Source organism: Callorhinus ursinus, unplaced genomic scaffold (genome assembly GCF_003265705.2).
Source record: "Callorhinus ursinus isolate GAN/ISIS: 27379988/994484 unplaced genomic scaffold, GSC_fseal_2.0 scaffold1, whole genome shotgun sequence".
Classification (NCBI taxonomy): domain Eukaryota; kingdom Metazoa; phylum Chordata; class Mammalia; order Carnivora; family Otariidae; genus Callorhinus; species Callorhinus ursinus.
The window spans coordinates 57,887,756-57,910,018 of record NW_027397063.1 but is presented as its reverse complement, the minus strand read 5'-3'; the positions used below and the strand labels follow the sequence as shown (position 1 = coordinate 57,910,018).

Below are 22,263 nucleotides of genomic sequence, written 5' to 3'. Positions count from 1 at the left end.
GGAGGGGCAGAGGAAGAGAGAATCCTAAGCAGGGTGTGGAGCCCGACACAGGGCTTGCTCTTATGACCCTGAGATCGTCTTGAGCCGAAGTCAATTAAGTGACTGAGCCACCCAGGTACCCCCTCATTAGCATTATTATCTCCACCCCAACAAAACATAAATTGTTAATTTGATAAATAAAAATATTTCATTGGTGTTTGCATTAGCATTTCTTTAATATTTAGTGAAGATGAACATTTTGGGTTTCTTTAGATTACTTTTTTAAATTAAGTTTTTAATTTTAATTCAAGTATTGTTAATATACAGTGTTATATTAGTTGCAGGTGTACAACATAGTGATTCAACAATTCTCTACAGTACTCAGTGCTTCTAAGTGTACTCTATTCCCCATCACCTGTTTCACCCATCTCCCCCTCCCAACTCCCCTCTGGTAACCATCAGCTTGTTCTCTGAATTAAGAATCCGTTTCTTGATTTGTCTCTCTCTCTCTCTTTTTTCCCTTTGCTTGTTTGTTTTGTTCCTTAAATTCCACATATGAGTGACATCACATGGAATTTATCTTTCTCTGACTTATTTCACTCAGCATAATACTCTCTAGCTCCATCCATGTTGTTGCAAATGGCAAGATTTAATTCTTTTTTATGGCTGAGTAATAATCCATTGAACACATATCTTCTTTATCCACATCTTCTTTACCTATTCATCTATCAATGGACACTTGGGCTGCTTCCATAACTGGCTATTGCAAATAATGCTGCAATAAACAGGGGTGCGTGTATCCCTTTGAATTAGCGTTTTTATATTTTGGACGTAAATACCCAGTAGTGCGATTACTGGATCATAGGGAGGTTCCATTTTTAACTTTTTGAGGAACTTCCATACTGTTTTCTACAGTGGCCGTACTAGTTTGCATTCCTACCAAACAGTGCACAAGCGTTCCTTTTTCTCCACATTTTTGCTAACACTTGTTTCTTGTGTTTTTGACTGTAGCCATCTGACAGGTGTGAGGTGATATCTCACTGTAGTTTTGATTTGCATTTCCCTGATAAAGAGTGACGTTGGAGCATCTTTTCATGTGTCTGTTGGTCATTTTTTACCTCTTTTGAGAAATGTCTGTTCATGTCTTCTGCCCATTTTTTAATTGGATTATTGGTTTTTTGGGTGTTGCGTTGTATCTTTAAATTGCTTTTTAAATGTTTTATTTTGAATTAATTAAGTTGCCAATAAAGTTGAAAAAAATGTATAAGGAGGTCTTGTGTACCCTTCACCCACTTCCCCCCAATGGTAATGTCTTGTATAACTGCGGTACAACAGTTAAAAACCAGGAAATGGACACTGGTATAATCCACAGAGTTTATTTAGATTTCACCAGTTTTATGTTTTATGTAGTTCTATGCAATTTTATCACATGTGTAAATTCATGTAACAATTGTCATTCATGTTATAAGGAAATATTTCATTACCACCAGGCTCCCCTGTGCTAACCCTTTGTAGCTGCATACCTCCTCCTTTCTCTAGCACCCATGGCTAAACCACCGATCTGCTTTCTTGTCTTTATGATTTTGTTATTTCAAGAATGACATATAAGTGGAATCATATGATATGTAACATTTTGGGATTGGCATTTTCACTTTGCATAATTCTCTGGAGATTCATCCAAGTTTTTGTGTATATCGGTAGTTCTTTCCTTTTATTGCTGAGTAGTGTTCCATGGTATATATGTACCACAGTTCGTTTAACCATTCACTCAATGATGGATATTTTTCCCCCCAGTTTTTGACTATTATGAATAAGTCTGGTATGAATATTCATGTCTTGGTTTTTTGTGAACATAGGCTTTTTATTTCTCTGGGATAAATGCCCAAGACTGCAACTGCTGGGTCATATGGTCAGTGTATGTTTAGTTTTGTAAGAAATTGTCCAACTGTTTTCCAGAGTGGCTGTACAATTTAACACTCCCAACAGCAAAATATGAATGATCCAGTTTCTCTGCATTCTGCAAGCATTTGATGTTACCATTATTTTTTTTTAGCCATTCTACTAGATGTGTAGTGATACCTCACTGTGGGTTTAATTTTCATTCTCATAATGGCTAATGATGTTAAACATCTTTTCATGTGCTTATTTGTCATCTGAATATCCTCTTTGAGAAAATGTCGTGTATATCTTTTGCCCATTTTCGAATTGGATTGTTTACTGTTTAATCTGATAAATGAAAATATCTCATCGGAGGGGCACCTGGGTGGCTCCCTTGGTTATGCGACTGCCTTCAGCTCAGGTCATGATCCTGGAGTCCTGGGATCGAGTCCCATATTGAACTCCCTGCTTGGTGGGGAGTCTGCTTCTCCCTCTGACCCTCCCCCCTCTCATGCTCTCTCTCTCTAACAAATATATAAAATAAAATCTTTTTAAAAAAAAGAAAATATCTCATTGGAGCTTGAATTGGCATTTCTTTAATACCTAGCAAAAAGGATCATTTTTTGTCATTTATATTTAATTTTTAAAATAGCTTAGTTATTAACTGCATTGGATTGCTTTGTGATTTTATTTTTTTATTTTTTTAAATTATGTTAGTCACCATACAGTACATCATTAGTTTTTGATGTAGTGGTCTATGCTTTTCTCATTTTATAATTGTTGGTCTGTCTTCCTAATTACACTATAAAGATTACATGTTGGCTATTTTTTTTCTTCTTCTGTATTTTACCCGGTTCCTTAAAACAATCAGGTTCTTGATAAAGATTTATTGTTTTCTTGGTTGAAAATAGTTGCAACATGAGGGTGATGATCTGGGTTTATCTTTTGGGTAGTTATTTTTTCGGATCTTATCCCATGGTTAGTTTCTGGCTGATACTAATTTGTTTACTTAACTATCAATTACTTTTTATTTTTATTTTATTAGATCTTTTAGTACAGTCAAATTGGATTAATTTGATCCCCTATAATATAGAACTGTGACATTTGGATTGTCTGGCCGATATCCCTGAGACTATAGAAAGCAAATTTTAGACTCATTTTGACTTCAGAACTTTCTAAAAAAAAAATGCTTTGATACTTCTTTATTCAAATGCTACTATATTTTTCTGTTTAAATGATGAGTGAGCCCCAAAATTCCACTTGTGTTTGTTTTTTTCTTTACATCGCCAGATTCACCGCAGTCTTCATCTCTGAGAAGGCTCAAATAACAACTTTCTTATGGCTTTACAAAATAGAATGGAATCTGTGTCAGTACTAAAAATCTAATTCGTAAAATGATAGCTGCAAAAATCCTTTTCTTCCCGAAAGCCTTCTCAAACCAGTTTGGTGGGAAAAAGTATCTGCATTTTTAGCAATTAAAGTAGAGGAAGGAAAACTCCAGGTCTGGCTGACTGGACTCTTGGTTGTTTCCACGTGGCTGTTATGGATAGCAGGAGTGAGTTTGGTCCAGAGAGGAGGTCTCCTTTCATCACCAAATGTTTGCAGGAGTGGTCCCTGTGCTGTCTCTGTATTGTCAGCTCTCTTGATGATGATTTACTCCCTCTACTCGACTGGGAGATCTCTGCAAAGGTCACCAAAGGCCTCTGGACTGACATTTTCAGTCATTCTCCTACTTCACCTTTCTACAGAATTTGACACTGTGGCTACCCTCTGCTTTGTGAAATACTTTCCTTCTCTTAGCTTAGGTGACATGATCCTTTATCTTCCTTCCTTCCCCTATACACTTATGCCCAGTTTCCTTTCTCTGGCTGTATGCACTCTTCTCACCAAGGTATTATTATGCACACTCACCAACTGTATTAGTTCACTAGGGTCATAGCAACAAAGTACCACAAGCTGTGGCTTAAAAAACCCAAGTTTATTGTCTCACAGTTCTGGAAGCAAGAAGTCCTAGATGAAGGTGTCGGCAGCGCCGGTTCCTTCTGACGGCTGTGAGGGGTGGATCTGTTCGAGGCCTCTCTCCTGAGCTTGAGAATGGCCTTGTTCTCCGGGTGTCCTCACATTGTCTTCTCTCTATGCAGGTTTATCTGTCTAAATTTTCCCTTCTTTATCAGCACACCTATCATCGGGAATTAGGGCCCACCCTCATGACCTCATCTTGACCTGATTATCACTGTAAAGACCCTATCTCCAAATACGGTCACATTCTGAGGTACTGGGGTTAAGACTTCAACTTATCAGTTTTGAGGGGACACCATTCATTCATTAACATTTAGTCCTTAGACACATTTTTTCTGTTGTAGCTCATTTATTCAATGTAGAAGTTTGGTAAATACAGTTTGCCTTTCCCTAGGGATGTCCTATTTTTTTTTTTTTTAAGAATTTATTTATTTACTTTGACAGAGAGAGACAGCGAGAGAGGGAACACAAGCAGGGGGAGTGGGAGAGGGAGAGAGGGAGAAGCAGGCTTCCCGCGGAGCAGGGAGCCCGATGCGGGGCTCGATCCCAGGACCCCGGGATCATGACCTGAGCCATAGGCAGACGCTTAACGACTGAGCCGCCCAGGCGCCCTGGGACGTCCTATTCTTGCTTGCATCTATCTCCTCCCTTGGTTTCTATGACATCGCTTTTCTCGTACTTTGCTCCAGTCTCTTTAGTTCCTCTGTGATGTCTGTTGTGGACTCTTCATCCTCATCTCCCTCCTTAAATGTCAAGGTTTTCCAGGTTCCATTCTTGGCTTCTTCTCACTCCATCATCCTCTCTCCCTGGTGAGCTCACCCACAGTGAGAATTTCAGCCTTCAGCTGTACTTATGCTGAATACGATTAACATCTATTTCAACCTATACCTCTTTTTTGAGCTTTGCACCTGTATATTCACTTGTCTACTTGGGCATCATCATGCAGCTGCTCACAGCAAGATGAACTTCCCTTCGGTTCTCTCTTTCCCCTGGCTCAGACCCAATCCACTTCCTATATCCCCCGTTTTATGAAGGATGCCACTGTGTACTTAGATCTCTCCTTCCAAGCTCCACATCTGTCAGAAACCAAATCCTGTCAATTCTTATCATATCTTTGCTTGTTTATTATTCTTCAAACTTAGGCTCTAACTTTGAGATAATCACGGCTGGATACCTGGGCTCTGGGTTTCCTTGTTCTGGCCCCTCCTAGTTTCTACCTCATCCTCTGTTATTACTATCTGTCAGGTATCTTCTCACAGCTATACTTGGAACCCACCCCCACCCACCATCCGTCTATTTAATCACCCAGATCTTGGGTCTTTAAACCCCATGAAACCCACAACTGGAGGTCTGTAAAAGCCTCTGCAGATCTCTGTCCCATCTCTTCTCTCCCGCATTATCTCTGCTCCAGGCTTCATCCCTGCAACCAAAATGACTCTCTGCTTTCTTAGCTTTACCCTCAGTTCTGGTATTTGTCTTCTTATTGTAATCAGAGTCATTCCCTCGAAGTGGCTGGCCTTGTCCTTGGGCTCTGTCTGTTTCAAGTCAGCTTCAATGGGAGCCAAGCCTGTCTTAAGAGGCCCAGAGGGTACTGCACCTTCCTGATTTCTAGTTCTAGCATTGCCATCAAGTAATTGTGTAATCTTGGATGAATCACTTCCCCTCTAGTTCTTAAATCCTAATAGTAATAGTAATAAAAACAACTAATAATAAATCCTGAGTACTTATCGGAGCAAGTTTCTAAGCACTTTACATGGGTTATCTCTCACAACCACTTATGACTTATCACAATTATCCCCATTGTACAGAGAAGAAACTGAGGATCACAATTTCTAAGCAACTTGTCCAAGGTCACACAGCCAGAAAGTAGGAGAGCCTAGGATTCAAGTCCCAACACTCTGGTTCCAAAGCATGGCCACTTAACCATTGCCCTGTTCTTCCTTCCAATATGCAGCTCACTCCAGAGCCATGCCATCACATCTGTAAACTACGGAAGTAAGCACTCCGGCCTTTCCACATAGAACATTCTGTGAAAACCAGCCTATTAGGATCTAGGGAGTATATTTTGAAGAGGAGTCAAGTGAGAAAAAAGTGAAACACAAAAGGCCAAAACCCTAAAAATGGCATTCCACAAATTATGAGTGATCACGTAGTACTGGACAGCTGTCTGCTTTTCTGAGAGAAGCCAAGAATTGATTTATTTTTTAATTATCTAGCTTTATTTTTCTGCCTGCAGATGTGACCCAAGTTCAAAAGCACAGAGTAGAAAATAGAAATCATCTGTATTTCTGGTTAACATTGTGTATATACAGGTATCATGCATAAAAGTAGTAGCACTGTACAGTCTGCTTTTTTTTTCTTTAGCTAAACACATTAAAAATTGTTCTACGGTAGAATTTTTAATGATTCGTGGTATCCCATTACGGATGTTCCATAATTAACCAATTACCTATTTTAAGACATTTAAGTTGTTTCTAAGATTTTCACTATTAGGAACAATGCCAATAAAAATATTTGTGTCACTAAAATTTTACAAATATATATGATTATGTCTTTATAATAATTTCTAAAATTTGAACTTCTTGGTTAAAGAACATATACATTTTAAGGGCTTTTGATTTGTATCACCAAATTTTTATCCAGAAAGATATTACCACCAGCAGGTATAAGGGTATAGATATTCCTCCCTCCTTAGAAACATGTAGGCTTCTTGCTTGCATGCTAGTTACTTTTAAAAAAGAAACCTGCCATTCTGATAAAGAAAAATAACATTTCACTGTTTTAATTAGCATTTCTTTTATTTCTGATGAGATTTCATATTATTTCCTGGTCATTTGTATTTTAAAATTTTCTGTTCATTATCAATTTTCAAGCACTGTGAAACAGCAAATCTTAACAAGAACAATATAGACAGTGGCCTGTGGTTCTATAGATGTCTGCAGGCAGAGTTAGCATAATTAAATGGTATCACTGCTATAGTTTCACAAAAACGATAAATTCTGAATTTTTTTATACATGTGTAATATTTCAAAATTCTACTGCAAGGAAAAAGACTCTCCTTGGAAATTAAATTCTAATCTTCTGAAATAAAATCAGCAAAGCTGTTTCCGGAACCAGTAAGCACTGCATAGATGAGGGTTACTTAGATTTTCAAAGAACAATAATAAATAATGACTGATTCCAGCTGGAGGGTGGATGTGACTGCTTCCAGTAAGTCACAGCCCCGGGGGCATGCCACACATGAAGAAACCTTGTGGTACAGAGCAAAGCAGCAAGAAAGATTTTAGCTTTACTCCTATATGAACAGTGTAATCTTAGCAAGTTATTTAGGCTCTTTAAGCCACAGTTATCTTATCTCTAAAACAGAATGATATTATCTGTCTGAGAGTCATTGTGGAGATTAAAATCCAATGACATACCATGAATAAAGTACACAATACATCATGTATGTTCAATACTGGGGAGTTAGTTGAATTATTACTCTACTTTTTCTACTACCTCACCCTGCTCACAGTCTCCCATGGCCTGTTTGTGACTCATTTTCTGGCTTCTGCATTTTCTTCTTACAACTCTTTTTCCTCTTCCCTTTCCTTGGTCTCTTTCCTACCTTCTCTTATTCCTCTGCCCCCAGGCCAAACTGGCCTTGGTATACACAAGATTTACTCTCTAGACTTTGTAATGCTTACACAGACGTTTAAATTTTTTCTGATTCTTAAAATCAACAACTGCAACATTTAAATATTCGAAAAACAAATTTACAAAATCAAAATTCATCACTTAAAAAAACCCCAACAATCGGTAAACTTTTTGGCACCTCAAATAATTCTTAACTTTGAGTGGCAGTGAAACGCCTTCGGTAGAAATTTCTTTAAAAGATCCCCTGCCACCGCGCCTGGGTGGCTCAGTCCGTTGAGCGTCTGCCTTCGGCTGCGGTCATGATCTCAGGGTGCTGGGATTGAGTCCCACATCCGGCTCCCTGCTCTGCGGGAAGCCTGCTTCTCCCTCTCCCTCTGCCTGCCTCTCCCCTGCTTGTGCTCTCTCTCTAATAAATAAATAAAATCTTAAAAAAAAAAAAAGATCCCCTGCCTTGGAGCTACAGGATCAACCTAGAATAGATGCTCTCAGAAGGGGAGAATGGCTTCTGGGACTTCATTTAATTTTTCACAGCATAGGTTGTTCTTTATCCCAGGGGTTTGTGCTTTTGGCTTGTGCATAACTATGCCCTTAATACATATTAGCATGCTTGAGCAGGAAGGACAGAAAACAGAGCACCAGCCTCAACCTCAGCCTGCTGCTGAGGTAACTTAACTCCTTTTTTTTTTTTTTTTTTAAGATTTTATGTATTTGAGAGAGAGAGAGAGCACAAGAGTGGGGTGAGGGGCAGAGGGAGAAGTAGACTGCCCGCTGAGCAGGGATACAGATGTGGGGCTCTATTTGGGGCTGGATCCTGGGACTCCAAGATCATGACCTGAGCCCAAGGCAGATGCTCAACCAAGTGCTTAACCGCGGAGCCACCCAGGCGCCCCTGAGGTCGCTTAACTCTTAATTGCCTGTCAAAGAATAATGAGAATGATCACTCACCATCTGAGATACATCTTGGCTGTGTCGGCTGTTGTGCTAACGTCTGGGAATGATTCTTGTCTGTCTGTACCAGCCTGTGCTACAGTGGAAGGAGGAGCAACCCCTTTATGCCTGTGAAAGCCTTCCTCTCAATGACTGTATATCCTGTAACTTTCTTTAATAAAGGCTGTTCCTCTTTTTTTCTACAGATTTTGCCAACACTTGTGGAAGAAATTTAACCATTTCCTTGCATTTGAATTCACTGACCTACGTCTAAATATATATATTTTAAATAATTCAGTGGCTTGAGTTCCAGACCTGACATTAAGATGAGACTGACTAAAACTCCCCCTCTGGAAATTTCCTCAAAAAACCTAGAAAATAAAATAATTAAAAAGAAAGAAAAATCTCTGCATTTATAAGTAGAATAAAAAATATTCTGCAGTTTTGGTAAGACAGTAAAAAGCATGATTTATTATGGATGTGGATTGGGAGTGAGTAGCCTCTTCCTACTGATTTCCACCACAGGGATAATAGAGGATTTCGCTGAACTTTGGGGGCAAGGGAAAGTCCTGTGAGAGCTGCACAACCAAGGGAGGCAAACAAAAACAACTGCTTTTATTATTTCATTCTTACCAGAGGCAAAGATTAAATTGGTCAAAGAGAGGTTTCCTGAAATAGAGGCCTGAAAAGTAAAAGCAGTATCCTAATATTAAGAGATGCACTTAAGAGAGAAACATAAAATTCATCAAGTAGAAACTATTTTCAGAAGAAAAAAATTTCTACATATGAACTGAAAGGGACACTATGAAGGAATTCAAAAGATTCGGACTATCGAAAAAACTTTAAGAAAATGGATTTTCCTCCAGATAAATCACTGTGAGCATTTTAAATTACAAAGACATTGAAAGCTAAAAGTAAAATGAAAAAGTAGGATGACTACAGAGAAAGACAAACCAGCTTGACCTCTTACTCAACCCTAAATGTCAAAAAGCTACAGAACAAGATCTATAGAGTTTTGAGGTAGCATTCTCTACCTAGAGAAGATACCAATTAAGTATGAAGGTCAATAGAAATATATTACCAAGCAGATAGAATAACAAAAATACCACTACAAAGATAACCTTCCTAAATAAATTACTTGAAGATGTGTTCCAGAATAGTAAGAAATGAATTAAGGTTGAAAGCAGAAGGATACAGAAGCTATTGTCTTGATTACCTGGCTCCAAAACGGAGAAAAAAGAGAAAAATGGAGGAGGAGGAAGGGCATAGTGAAAGCAAGTGCTAAGGTGGAAATTTATAGATGTAAACACTTACTTTAAAAATGAGGAAAAATCTCAAAAAAGAAAGAAAGAAAGAAAGAAAGATCTCAAATCAACAACTTAACTTTACAACTTAAGGAACTAGAAAAATAACAAACTAAACCCAAAGATAGTAGAAGGAAGGAAACTGTAAAGATTAAAACAGAGATAAATGAAATAGAGAATAGAAAAACAATAGAGAAGATCGATGAACCCCAAAGTTGGTTCTTTGAAAAAATAAAAAATATTAACAAAACTTTAGCTACAAATAGACTAAGAAAATAAGAGAGAAGACTCAAATTACTATATCAGAAGTGACCAATGGATCAAAGAAATCAAAAGGAAAATCAAAAAAGAATCTTGAGGCAGGCAAAAATGAAAACAAAAATTATGAAAACTTATGGGATGTAGCAAAAACATAGAGGGAAGTTCATAGAAATAAATGCTCACATTGAGAAAATAGTAAGATCTCAAATAAACAATTTAACTTTGCACTACGAGGACCTAGAAAAAGAACAAACTAACCCAAAAGTTAGCAGAAGGAAAGAAATAATAAAGATTAAAGCAGAAATAAATGAAATAGAGACTAGAAAGACAATAGAAAAGATCATCAAAACTTATAGTTGGTTTTATTTTTTTTAAGATTTTATTTATTTATTTGAGAGAGAGAGAGAGAGAGAGAGCATGCATCAGCAGAGGGAGAAGCAGACTCCCTACTGAGCAGGAAGCCACTTAACCCACTAAGCCACCCAGGTACCCTAATTGTCGGTTTTAAAAAGATAAACAAAATTGACAAATCTTTAACTAGATTAAGAACAAAGGAGAGAAGACTCAAATCAGTAAAGTTATAAATGAAAGAGGAGACATTACAACTCATACCACAGAAATACAAAAGATAGTGAGAGAATATGATAAACAATTGTAGGCCAATAAGACAGGCGCATGTAAAGGATCTCAATGTCACTAATCTTCAGGGAAATGCAAATCAAAACCACAATGAGATACCACCTTACACCTGTCAGAAAGGTTAGAATCAAAAAGACAAGAAATAATAAGTGTTGGTGAGGCTGTGGAGAAAAAGGAACTCTTGTGCACTCTTGGTAGGAAGGTAAATTGGTGCAGCCATTGTGGAAAACAGTATGGAGGTTCCTCAAAAAATTAAAAATAGAAATACCATATAATCCAGTAATTCTGCTACTGGTATTTACACAAAAAAGGAAAACATTAATTTGAAAAGATATATGCATCCCTATGTTTATTGCATCATTATTTATTTATTTTATTTTTTATTTTTTAAAGATTTTATTTATATATTTGACAGAGAGAGAGAGCGAGAGCAGGAACACAAGCAGGGGGAGTAGGAGAGGGAGAAGCAGGCTTCCTGCCGAGCAGGGAGCCCGATGTGGGACTCGATCCCAGGACCCTGGGATCATGACCTGAGCCGAAGGCAGATGCTTAATGACTGAGCCACCCAGGCGCCCTGCAGCATTATTTATTATAGCCAAGATATGGAACCAACCCAAGTGCCCATCCATAGGTAAATGGATAAAGAAAATACAGTATATATGCCCAGTAGAATATTATTCAGCCATAAAAAAGGATGAGATCTTCCCATTTGTGACAACATGAATGGACCTAGAGGGTATTATGCTAGGTGAAATAAGTCAGACATAGAAAGACAAATTCCGTATGATTTCACTTATATGCAGAATCTAAAAAACAAAACAAATGAATAAACAAAAAGCAGAAACAGGCCCGTAAATACAGAGAACAAACTGATCGTTCCCAGAGGGGAGGGTAGTAGAGGGATGGGTAAAATGGGTAAAGGAGAATAGAAGATACAGGCTTCTAGTTATGGAATGAATAAGTCACAGGAATAAAGGGTACAGGGTAAGGAATATAGTCAATTGTATTATAACAGTGTTGTATGATGACAGATGGTAGCTACACTTCTGGTGAGTATAGAATAACATATAAATTTGTCAAATCACTGAAACTTGAAGTACACCTGAAACTAAAGTAACATTGTGTGTCAACTATCTTTCAATTAAAAATGAATAGATAGAATTGTCAAAAAATATATACACCAAAAAATTGGATAACTTAGAAGAAATGGATAAAATCCTAGAAACATATAACCTACCAAGACTGAATCACAAAGAATAGAAAATCTGAAGAGACCAATGATGAGTAAGGAGATCAAAGCAATAATCAAAAACCACAACCAAGAAAATGCCCAGGACCTGATGGCTTCACAGGTGAATTCTACCAAATATGTAAAGAGGAATAATGCCAATCCTCCTCAAACTTTTCCAGAAAATTGAAGAGTAGGGAACAATTCCAAACTCATTTTACAAGGCCAGCTTTACTCTCATGACAAAGCTAGATAAGTGCACTATCAATAAAAAGAAAATTACAGGCTGATACTCCTGATGAACATAGATGCAAAAACTCTTTTTTTTGAAATATTTTATTTATTTATTTGACAAAGAGAGAGAGACATTGAGAGAGGGAACACAAGCAGGGGCAGAGAGGGAGAAGCAGGCTTCCTGCAGAGCAGGGAGCCCGATGCGGGGCTCGATCCCAGGACCCTGGGATCATGACCTGAGCCGAAGGCAGATGCTTAATGACTGAGCCATCCAGGCACCCCTAGATGCAAAAACTCTTAACAAAATACTAGCAAACTGACTTCAGCAGTACATTAAAAAATCATACACCCTGTGTAAGACTGATGAATCACAGACATGTACCTCTGAAACAAATAATACATTATATGTTAAAAAAAAAGAAGAAGAAGATAGTAGGAAGGGAAAACTAAAGGGGGGGAAATCAGAGGGGGAGACGAACCATGAGAGACTATGGACCCTGAGAAACAAACTGAGGGTTTTAGAGGGGAGGGGGCTGGGGGGATGGGTTAGCCTGGTGATGGGTATTAAAGAGGGCACATATTGCGTGGAGCACTGGGTGTTAAATGCAAACAATGAATCATGGAACACTACATCAAAAACTAATGATGTAATGTATGCTGATTAACATAACATAATAAAATAAAATAAAAAAAGAAAAGATCCTACACCCTGATCAGGTGGAATTTACCTCTGGGTTTTGATGATACAACATATGCAAATCAATAAACATGATATACCACATTAACAGAAATGAAGGGTAAATATCATATAATCATATTAATAGAAATGCAGAAAAAGCATTTGACAAAATTTAACATCCTTTCTTGATTAAAAAAAAACCAAACTCTTGACAAATTAGTATGGAAGAAATGTACCTCAACATAATAAAGGCCATACATGACAAGCCCATAGCTAACATCGTGCTCAACATAAAAAGCCTAAGGCTTTTTCTCTAAGATCAGGAATAAGATAAAGATGCCAACTCTCACTGAAATACTAAAATTTGTATGGAACCACAAAAGACTGAAGAGCCAAAGCAATCTTGAGAAAGAAAAATAAAGACGGAAGCATCGCACTTCCCGATTTCAAAGTATATTACAGTTTTTCATTCAGCACTTTCAATATGTCACTCCACTGTCTTCTTACTTGCATGGTTTCTGGGAGAAAAAGTCCACTGTAATTCTTATCCTTTTTCTTCTGTAGGTAATTTTTTTCCACCTGTGTATTTTCAAGATTTTCCTTTGGTTTTGGTTTCCAGCAGTTTGATTTTGGTATAGACTGAATTGTGTCACTCCAAAATTCAAATGTTGAGGTCCTTAAGAATGTAACTGTATTTGGAGATATGGCCTGTAAAGGGGTGATTAAGTTAAAATGAGGCCAATACGATGGCTCCTAATCCAATCTGACTGGTATTCTTATAAGAAAAGGAAGTTTGGACACACAAAAAAGACACCATGGATGACATCCATGGACAGAGGGACGACCATGTGAAGATACAGCAAACAGGTGGCCATCTGTAAGCCAAGAGGAGATGCCTCAGAAAAAACTAACCCTGCCAGCACCTGGATCTTGAACTCACAGCATTCAGAACTGTGAGAAATAAATTTTGGTTGTTTTAGCCACCCAGTCTATAATATTTTGTTATGTAGCCCTAAGAAACTAATACAAATATGATGTCTAGGAGTGGGGTTTGTTTTAGTTTCTCTTGTTTTGTTTTCGGTATTTATCCTTCATGGTGTTTTCTGAGCTTCTTAGATCTGTGGTTTGAGGTATGGCATTAATTTTAGAAAATTCGTAGTGATTATTTCTTCAAATATTTCTTCTATCTCATACTTTTTCTCTGCTCCAAGATTCCAGTTACATGTATATTATAACATTTGATATTTTCCTTCAGCTCTTGGTTGCTCTGTTCTGTTTATTTTTCCCCCATTTGAGTTTTTTCCTCTTGCTTATTAGTTTATATGATTTTTATTGACCTATTTTCAAGTTCCATGATTTTTTCTTTTGCTGTGTCAAGTCTACTAATGGGCCTGTTTAAGGCATTTTTCATCTCTATTACTACTTTTTTTTTATTTCTAGCATTTCCATTTGATTCTTTTGTTTATAGTTTACATTTCTCTGCTAAAATTATCTGTCTGATCCTGCATGTTGTCCCTGTAAGATAGTTCCAACATATGTCATATTTGTGTCTGTTTTTTTTTAAGATGTTTAAACAAGATTTTTTAAATTTATTTGATGGAGAGAAAGGAAGCACAAGCAGGTGGAGGGGCAGAGGGAGAAGCAGACTCCCCGCTGAGCAGGAAGCCCCATGCAGAACTCGATCCCAGTACCCTGGGATCCTGACCTGAGCCAAAGGCAGACACTTAATCGACTGAGCCACCCAGGTGCCCTTGTGTTCGGTTCTGATGATTGTTTTGTCTCTTCGGATTTTGATTTTTCTTGCCATTTTGTATTCCTCTGCTATAGATTGAATTGTATCCTCCCAGAAATTAATATGTTGAGGTTTTAACTCCCAATGTGATGGTCTTTGGAGATGAGGCCTTTGACAGGTAATTTGGTTTAGATGAGGTCATGAGGGTGGGGATTTCATGATGGGATTAGTGCTCATATAAGATGAGATACTGGGGACCTTTCTCTCTTTCTGTCTCCACCATCTGAGAACACCGTGAGAAGGCACTCGTCTAAAACCCACAAAGAATTCTTCACCAGAACCCAGCCATGCTGGCATCCTGATCTTGGACTTGTCAGCCTCCGGAGCTGTGAGAAATAAATTTCTGTTTAAACCACCCAGTCTGTGGTATTTTGTTATGATAGCTTGAGCAGACTAAGACAGCCTCATGATTTTTTGTTCAAAGTCAGATGTGTTATACAAGATAATAGATACTGAGGTCTACATGTTTTATGCTTAGAGATATGCATGTCTTTCCTTTTGCTAGGCCCTTAGTGATATAGGGATTTGTTTAAGTTTGCCTGGAGTTGAGTTGGGCTGGAAGTTTGGTGTTGCTTTGGTTAACCTCAGTGTACCCTAGGCTTTCAAATTTTCTAGCAATACCTTATGTTTGTCAGAGTGTTTCTCTCAGTGTCTGCTCTACACTTGGCTTCATGTCTTTCTGCTTTCCTTTGAGTCTTCCCTTTGAACTGCTTCCCCAAAATAATCTGTCTTTTGAAGCTCTCCTACCTGTATTCCATTCTTATTTTTACTTAATGTTTATTAGAGTGGTTATGGGGAGGAGGGTAGGCAAGGCTTAGTTCTCTGATGTTCTAATTGCTTCAGTTTTCATCAGACATCGTGAACCTGTGGGCCTTCACTAGTGTTCTTGCTTTCCACTGGACCTAGTGCTGGGCCAGAACCTGTTCTTGACTTACTCCCAGGGGCAAACATTTATTCTCCTGTTTTCCTCCCTCAGTGGCAATGGGCTTCCACCAGTGCCCTAAGGATACAGTTTTTGTTTACATTATCCCTGCAGATTGAGCCTTTTGTTTCATAAAAGAGATAGAATAGATGGGTTTGAGCAGAGTTTTGGCAATGACTGCTAGTTCCCCTCATCCAGCCATCGCTGTAAGGAAAATGTCCTCAGAGTTTTCTTTAATTTTCCTTGTGAGCTCGTGGTAAGGTTCTCACAGAAAAACCCTTCAAGAAGGTACTAACCCTCAGGGGCTTCACTGTATCACACTGGCCCACATTGGGCCTTTAAAAATTTATTACAGTTTTCCAGCTATTCTTGTTACTGGCTTATATGGCATTGGGCGGCGTCTGCCCCCAGATAATCAAATGCCTTGATTCTGTTCTTCTATAAAGGAGGTGTCTCTCCCCAACTTTGGGTTACATTTTTGCCCTGTGATAGCAATTCTCTTAAGGGTTCAAGAATCTATTAGTTTTGCAGTTTGTCCAGCATTTTCTTATTGTAAGGGTGGGAACAACTCTCTTCATAACTCTCTATACCTCCGAGGTGAAACCAGAAATAATTTCTATATATTTTTCATATATTTCATACAATTTCTGGGGCTCAACCAAAATAACCAGACATACCAGTTTGCTGAATACAAGGTCAATATACAAAATCAACTGAATGTCTATATACCAGCCATAAACAATAGAAAATAAAATTTTTTAAATGATTTTTAAATTGATATAATTTACCATCAAATTATATCAATACCTACAAATAAGCCTCATGAAGATGTATGATATTTCTACCCAAAAATCTAAAAAAAAAATTATTGAGAGAAATTGAAGAATATAAAAACAAATGGAGGCATATACTAAGTTCATAAACTGGAAAGCTCAAAAAATATAAAAATGGCAATTCCTCCCAAACTGATCTATTGATGTAAGGCAATCCCAGTTAAGATCCTAGCAGATTTTTGTGTAAATTAGCAAGTTGATTCTAGAATGTATGGAAATGCAAAGGACTGAGAATAGTTAAGTCATTCTTGAAGAAGAAAATGAAATGAAAGGACTTGCTCTAGTAGGTATGAAGACCTGTTATGAGGCTATAATGATTAAAAGAGTGTGGTATTGGCACAAGGGTAGGCAAACAAATAAAAAGACCAATGAAAGAAAATAGAGAGTCCAGAATAAGATATACACATGTATGGACACTTCACTTTTGGAAAAGCTGACATTGTTGCACAGAAGGGAAAGGAATTTTCTTTCTCTTTCTTTCTTTCTTTCTTTCTTTCTTTCTTTCTTTCTTTCTTTCTCTCTCTCTCTCTTTCTTTCTCTCTCTCTTACTTTCCTTTTTAGTATATGTGCTGCCCAAGCAAACACAGGAATTAATTTTCAATAATTAGGCTTGGTCAACTGGATATCTGTATGAGAAAAAACGGAGGGGTACCTGGCTGGCTCAGTCAGTAGAGCATGTGACTCTTGATCTCAGGGTCATGAGTTTAAGCCCCATGTTGGGTGTGGAGCCTACTTAAAAAAAAGAAAGAGTGAGAGAGACATATGACTACTTCATATGTCAGTTCTATGTGGATTGTAAATCTAAATGTAAATAGCAAAATATAACGCTCCTTGGAGATAACAGAGGAGAATATCTTCATGACCCTAGGAAAGGCACGTATTTCTTAAATAAGACACTAAAATCTTAAAGACATTAAAAGAAAAGATTGATAAGTTAAACTTCTCCAAAATAAATAATAAAAATATCTGTTCATCAAACAATATCATTGAGAGAGCAAAAGGCAACTCACAAATTGGGAGAAGATATTTTTAACCTGTATAACCACAGAAAGGACCATATCCAGAATACAGTAAGAAACTCCTGTAAATCAAGAAAACAACAGAAAACTGAATAGAAAAAATAAGCAGAAGATCCTACCAAAGACAAAAAAGGATATCCCAAAGTCCTGAAGGCTGATAAACATATGAAAAAATGTTCAACTTCATTAGTCATCAGGGAAATGCAAATTAAACCACAATGCAATACCATTACACACCCAGTGGTAGAACTAAAATTAAAGATGGTCAATCCCAAATATAGCCAAGGATGTGGAACATTAACACTTACACATATTAGTAGTATGTAGGTAAATTTAGAAAAACCTAAGTTTGAACATATGCTTACTATACAGAAAATCTATTGCTGCATAACAGCAATATTGTTTTAGTGGCTTAAAATAACAAACATATATTCTTTCTCTTTCTGTGGGTCAGGAATTTGACAATAGCTTAGTTGTGTGGGTTTTGGCTCAGGGTCTCTCATGCGTTTACAGTCAAAATGTTAGCTCTTCTGAAGATTTGACTTCAGCTAGAAAATTTCCTTCCAAGATGGTTCACTCATATGACTACTGGCAGGAAGCCTTAGTTCCTCACCATAGGACTTCTTCATATGATCTTCAGTAGGCCTCAAAGCATATGGGTTATGTTAGCCTTAGCATCCTCATGATATTGCAGCTGGCTTCCCCCAGACTGGGCAAGGAAGAAGCTGTAATGCCTTTTATGACCCAGTCTTGGAGGTAACACACTGTAACTTCTGCTGTTCTGTTCATTAGAAGTGAGTCATTAAGTTCAACCTTCACTTAAGGGTCATGGATTTAAGCTTCCCCCTTTTGAAGAGAGGAGGGTCAGAGAATTTGGGGACATATATTAAAATCACCACACATACTCCATGACCAAACAATTTTACCATGAGTTACTGAAGCAAAAATAGGTGACTGTATGGATCTCCAACATTTACAACAATGTTTATAGCATCATTATTCATAATAGCCAAATAGTAGAAACAAAATGCTTATCAACAATACAATAGATACATAAATTGTGCTATATTCTAACAATATAATACTATTCATAAATAAAAATTAACAAACTTATGATACATGCAAAGCCACAGATGAACCTTGCTAATACTAATATTGAGCAAAAGAGACAAACTCCAAAAATGTGTACTACATTACTTTCTTTATATAAATGTTAAAAGAGGCAAAACCAAACTATACTGTAAGAAGTCAAGATGGTGGTTACCTTTGGGGAGGAGAAGGGAGGGAATGATTAAGAGGAGTTTTGAGGAGATGCTTCTGAAATCACCATTTCATTACTGATCTATAACATGCCCAGAGGGGTAGCTGCAAAGATATGTTTACATTGTTATAGTTCATGGAGCCATAATACCTCTGATTTGTGCAGATTTCAGAATTGTCTTACACTTCAAATGTGGAAAATTTTTAAAAAGATGCCAAAGAAAGAAAGTATTCTTCAAGTAAAAACAAAACATGTCTGTTTTGTTTGGTATGCAAGTAGCCAGTTTGTAATATCTGCTTTAGACCAGGTTGGTAACTATGATCTTCAGTAGGCCTCAAAGCATATGGGTTATGTTAGACTTTGATGGTAGCATAAATCTATTCCTATAGAATTTAGAATCGTCAAATGTTCATTATGGAAAAGCCCTTCTGGATCAGTTAATCCAGTGATTTTTCAAACCAACCTCTCTGGCAGAGGCAACCCCTTAGGTACTCCACAGACTGCAAGTGCTTCTCAGAACACAGTGTAAAAACCACTCATCTAGCCTAATGCCCTTGTGTTACAAATAAAGAAACTGAGGCTTAGAGAGACTGTTATTTGTGTAGAGTTAAACAGCTGCTTGGTGGTAATGTCCTGAGATTCACTCCCACGTGAAGGTACCATGAGTCTGTCTTGCTGCCCTGGAGAAGAAACCCGAAAAGGGAAAAGTTACATATCTCAGGACCTTGGTCTTTGGAGTAGAAACTCTCCAATTCTGTCCTTCAAGGTGGTGGCAAAGCAGAATTATCAAGGATAAGCTGAGATAAGAAATGTGTTGGAAATTATTCTGTTTAGGGACTGCCCTGGGGAATGCCCTATTTGCTAACAAGATGTGGGGCATTCTCTCATCTATAGCTCACCCTTCAACTAGCTTCTCAACTCTGGCTGTACAGTAGAACCACCTGGGAACTTTTGAAAAATACTGCGTTCTGGGTCTCCCCACAGACTAATTGAATCAGATTCTCCGGAGTGGGCTGGAAAGAACTGGATATTCTGACCCCTATTGAGCTTTACTGAGCTGTGTATTGACAGAGCTCATCATCTCAGAGAAGCTCTGAATCTAAACAACAAATTGGGCCTTGCCACAAGACGAAAAAACACTAGAGAGAGAGAAAAATTCCTCTGGTGGTAGCAAAACTCTAGGCTGCCGACCTTCATTATTATGAGAACTTGGACCTCTGTGGCTCCAGCCTTGGGAAATCAGCTCCCCATTTGTCCCTAGTTTTTCTCCTTATAATAAAGGGAACACCAGATTCTTAGGCCTTGTGTGAAAAGTGCAATTAAAGTACCTTCGTTTCATGCATGGCTTTGGGCAGAACATGGAGTCTACGCTTCTGCTTAGAATGGGTAGAGTCCATTCTCTGAGAAAGATTACCCTTAGAGATGCATTAGTTCTGTATTCCTCTGTCCGGTCAAGGGACATCTTCCTAATCCGCGTCCTTCTCACCTTTTTAGAATGCTAAAAGTGGAAAGGACCAAAGGGGTTATTTCACCCAGTTTCTCATTTGATAAAAACATTCTTGGCCATAAGTGACTTACTCAAAGTCACACTGGATGTCAGTGGAAATGTCATGGCACAAATACACATGGTCTGATTCTGTACCCAGTGCTCACTCTTTTTTATCTTAAAAGTATTTTTAATTACAAAATATGCCAAAGATAGAGAAAAGCATATAAAATTTAACTGATTTTACATTTTTAGCATATTGGTTTCAGATATTTAAAAATAAAATGTTACAGATTCAGCTGAAGTCCCTCCTAACCCACACCTCTCTTCCCTCCCTCTCCCAAGTAACAGCACTCAAAGACTGGTGAATCCTATCCCTTGGAATGTTTGTTATATTTTGTTCTACATATATATGAATCTTCCATAATACTATATGATATTGTTTTTTGTCTTAACATTTGACAAAATACTGTAAATAGTATCTTGCGACTTCTTCATTCATATATTATATTTTTAATATTCATCCATGGTATAGATTTAGTTAATTCATTTTAACAGTGGCATTTTATTGCATTTCATTGATAAACCCCATTTTATTTACTTATTCCCCTCTGATGGAAAGTTGTTTCCAGGTTTTATACAAATTGTTTCACAGCCAACATCCTTGACACGTATCTCTGCATACAAGAGTGAGAATTTCTATAGATTGGAGACCTAGAAGGGAAATCACAAGGTTCTGGATATATGCACCTTCAACGTTATGATATTTTCTCAAATTGTTCTCCAAAGTAGTTGAACCAATTTACGCTTTTCACATCTTTACCAATACTTGGTTTACTCAGACTTTTACATTTTAACCAATTTGTCACAGGTGAAATAACATTGTTTTAAATTTACAATTTCTGATTACTAGTCAAGTTGAGCATCTTTTAATATAATTAATAGTGAATCAGATTTCCTCTTATATGCATTGGCTATTCATCTCCCTTACCATTGGGTTGCTTCCTTACTTTTTAGGAGTTTTTTTTAAAAAATACGGTTGTTATATTTTGTTTGCCTTTTAAATGCTCAGGAAATATCTTTCTCCGGTTTGTGGTTTGTTTTTTCATTTTGTTTATTGTCTTTTGTTTACAGAACTTTTAAATTTAATATAGTCTTCTGTATCAGCATTCCTCAATGAATTATTCTTCTTGTTTTCTGTTTAAGAAATCATTTTTTTTCTCAAGGTCATACGGGTAATCTACCATATTTTCTTCTAAAAGCTTGAAATATTTGCTTTTAATATTTAGATTTTAATCACTTTGGAATTTTGTATGTAGTATGAAGAAGAGATATCTTACCTTTTAACATAATAAACACTAATTGTCCCAGCATCACTTATTGAATAGTTTATGGTTGTCCCACTGAATCATGCCACCTCTGTTATATATCAAGTTCCCAGCCATAAGGGTATCTGTTTCCAAAATCTCTTTTATGTTCTACTTGTCTGTTTGCCTATCTATGCCAGTGCCACATTGTTTTAAGTGCTCTAGCTTTATCATTTAAAGAGGCAAATTCCCCTCTTCCTTCTTATTTTTTTTCAAAAATTATCTTGGCTATTTACCACTGTATTCCATTTAATTTTAGGAATATCTTGTGAAGTTCTGGGGAGATTTTTCAGGTTTGTGTTAGAAATATTTAGAATTTATTAATTTGAAAAAAATTATTGTCTTTAGTTGTATCGTTTTTATCCATGAATATGGTACATCTTTGCATTTATTTACATCTTTGAAAACTGTTTTCATTAACTTTTTACAATTTTCTCCGTAGAGCTATTTCACATATATTGTTAGATTTATTCACTTTATAGATTTACTGCTATTACAAACATATATTTTAAAGTTATATCTTCAAAATGGATATTACTGATATATACAGATGCCAGTGACATTAACATATTGACCTTGTTTTCAGCAACCTCTCGTTAGTCCTTATATATATAGATTCTTTTCAGTAGTCCGTGTAATCATAACACTGTGAATAGCAACATCTTTATTCTTCATTTTCGGCCTTTTAATTTTCTTATTGTGCTAATTAGAAGATTCAGCATAATGTTGAATAGGAGTAGTAATAATGAACAAATTTGTTACCAGACTCCTTTCACTAGATTCCACCACCTCCTGCTTT

The 22,263-nt window shown here is 37.1% G+C and overlaps 1 protein-coding gene across 1 annotated transcript in view; it reads right to left on the bottom strand.

Annotated features, from left to right (window-relative positions):
- The window catches only part of CD86 (CD86 molecule), a 65,867-nt gene extending 57,273 nt beyond the window's left edge, over positions 1-8,594 (bottom strand). Inside the window, exon 1 of the mRNA XM_025875074.2 lies at positions 8,458-8,594. Coding sequence (XP_025730859.1) covers positions 8,458-8,471 — 14 coding nt within the window. The 5' untranslated portion in view covers positions 8,472-8,594. The remainder of the gene's footprint in view (positions 1-8,457) is intronic.
- Between the last annotated feature and the right edge of the window lie 13,669 nt (positions 8,595-22,263).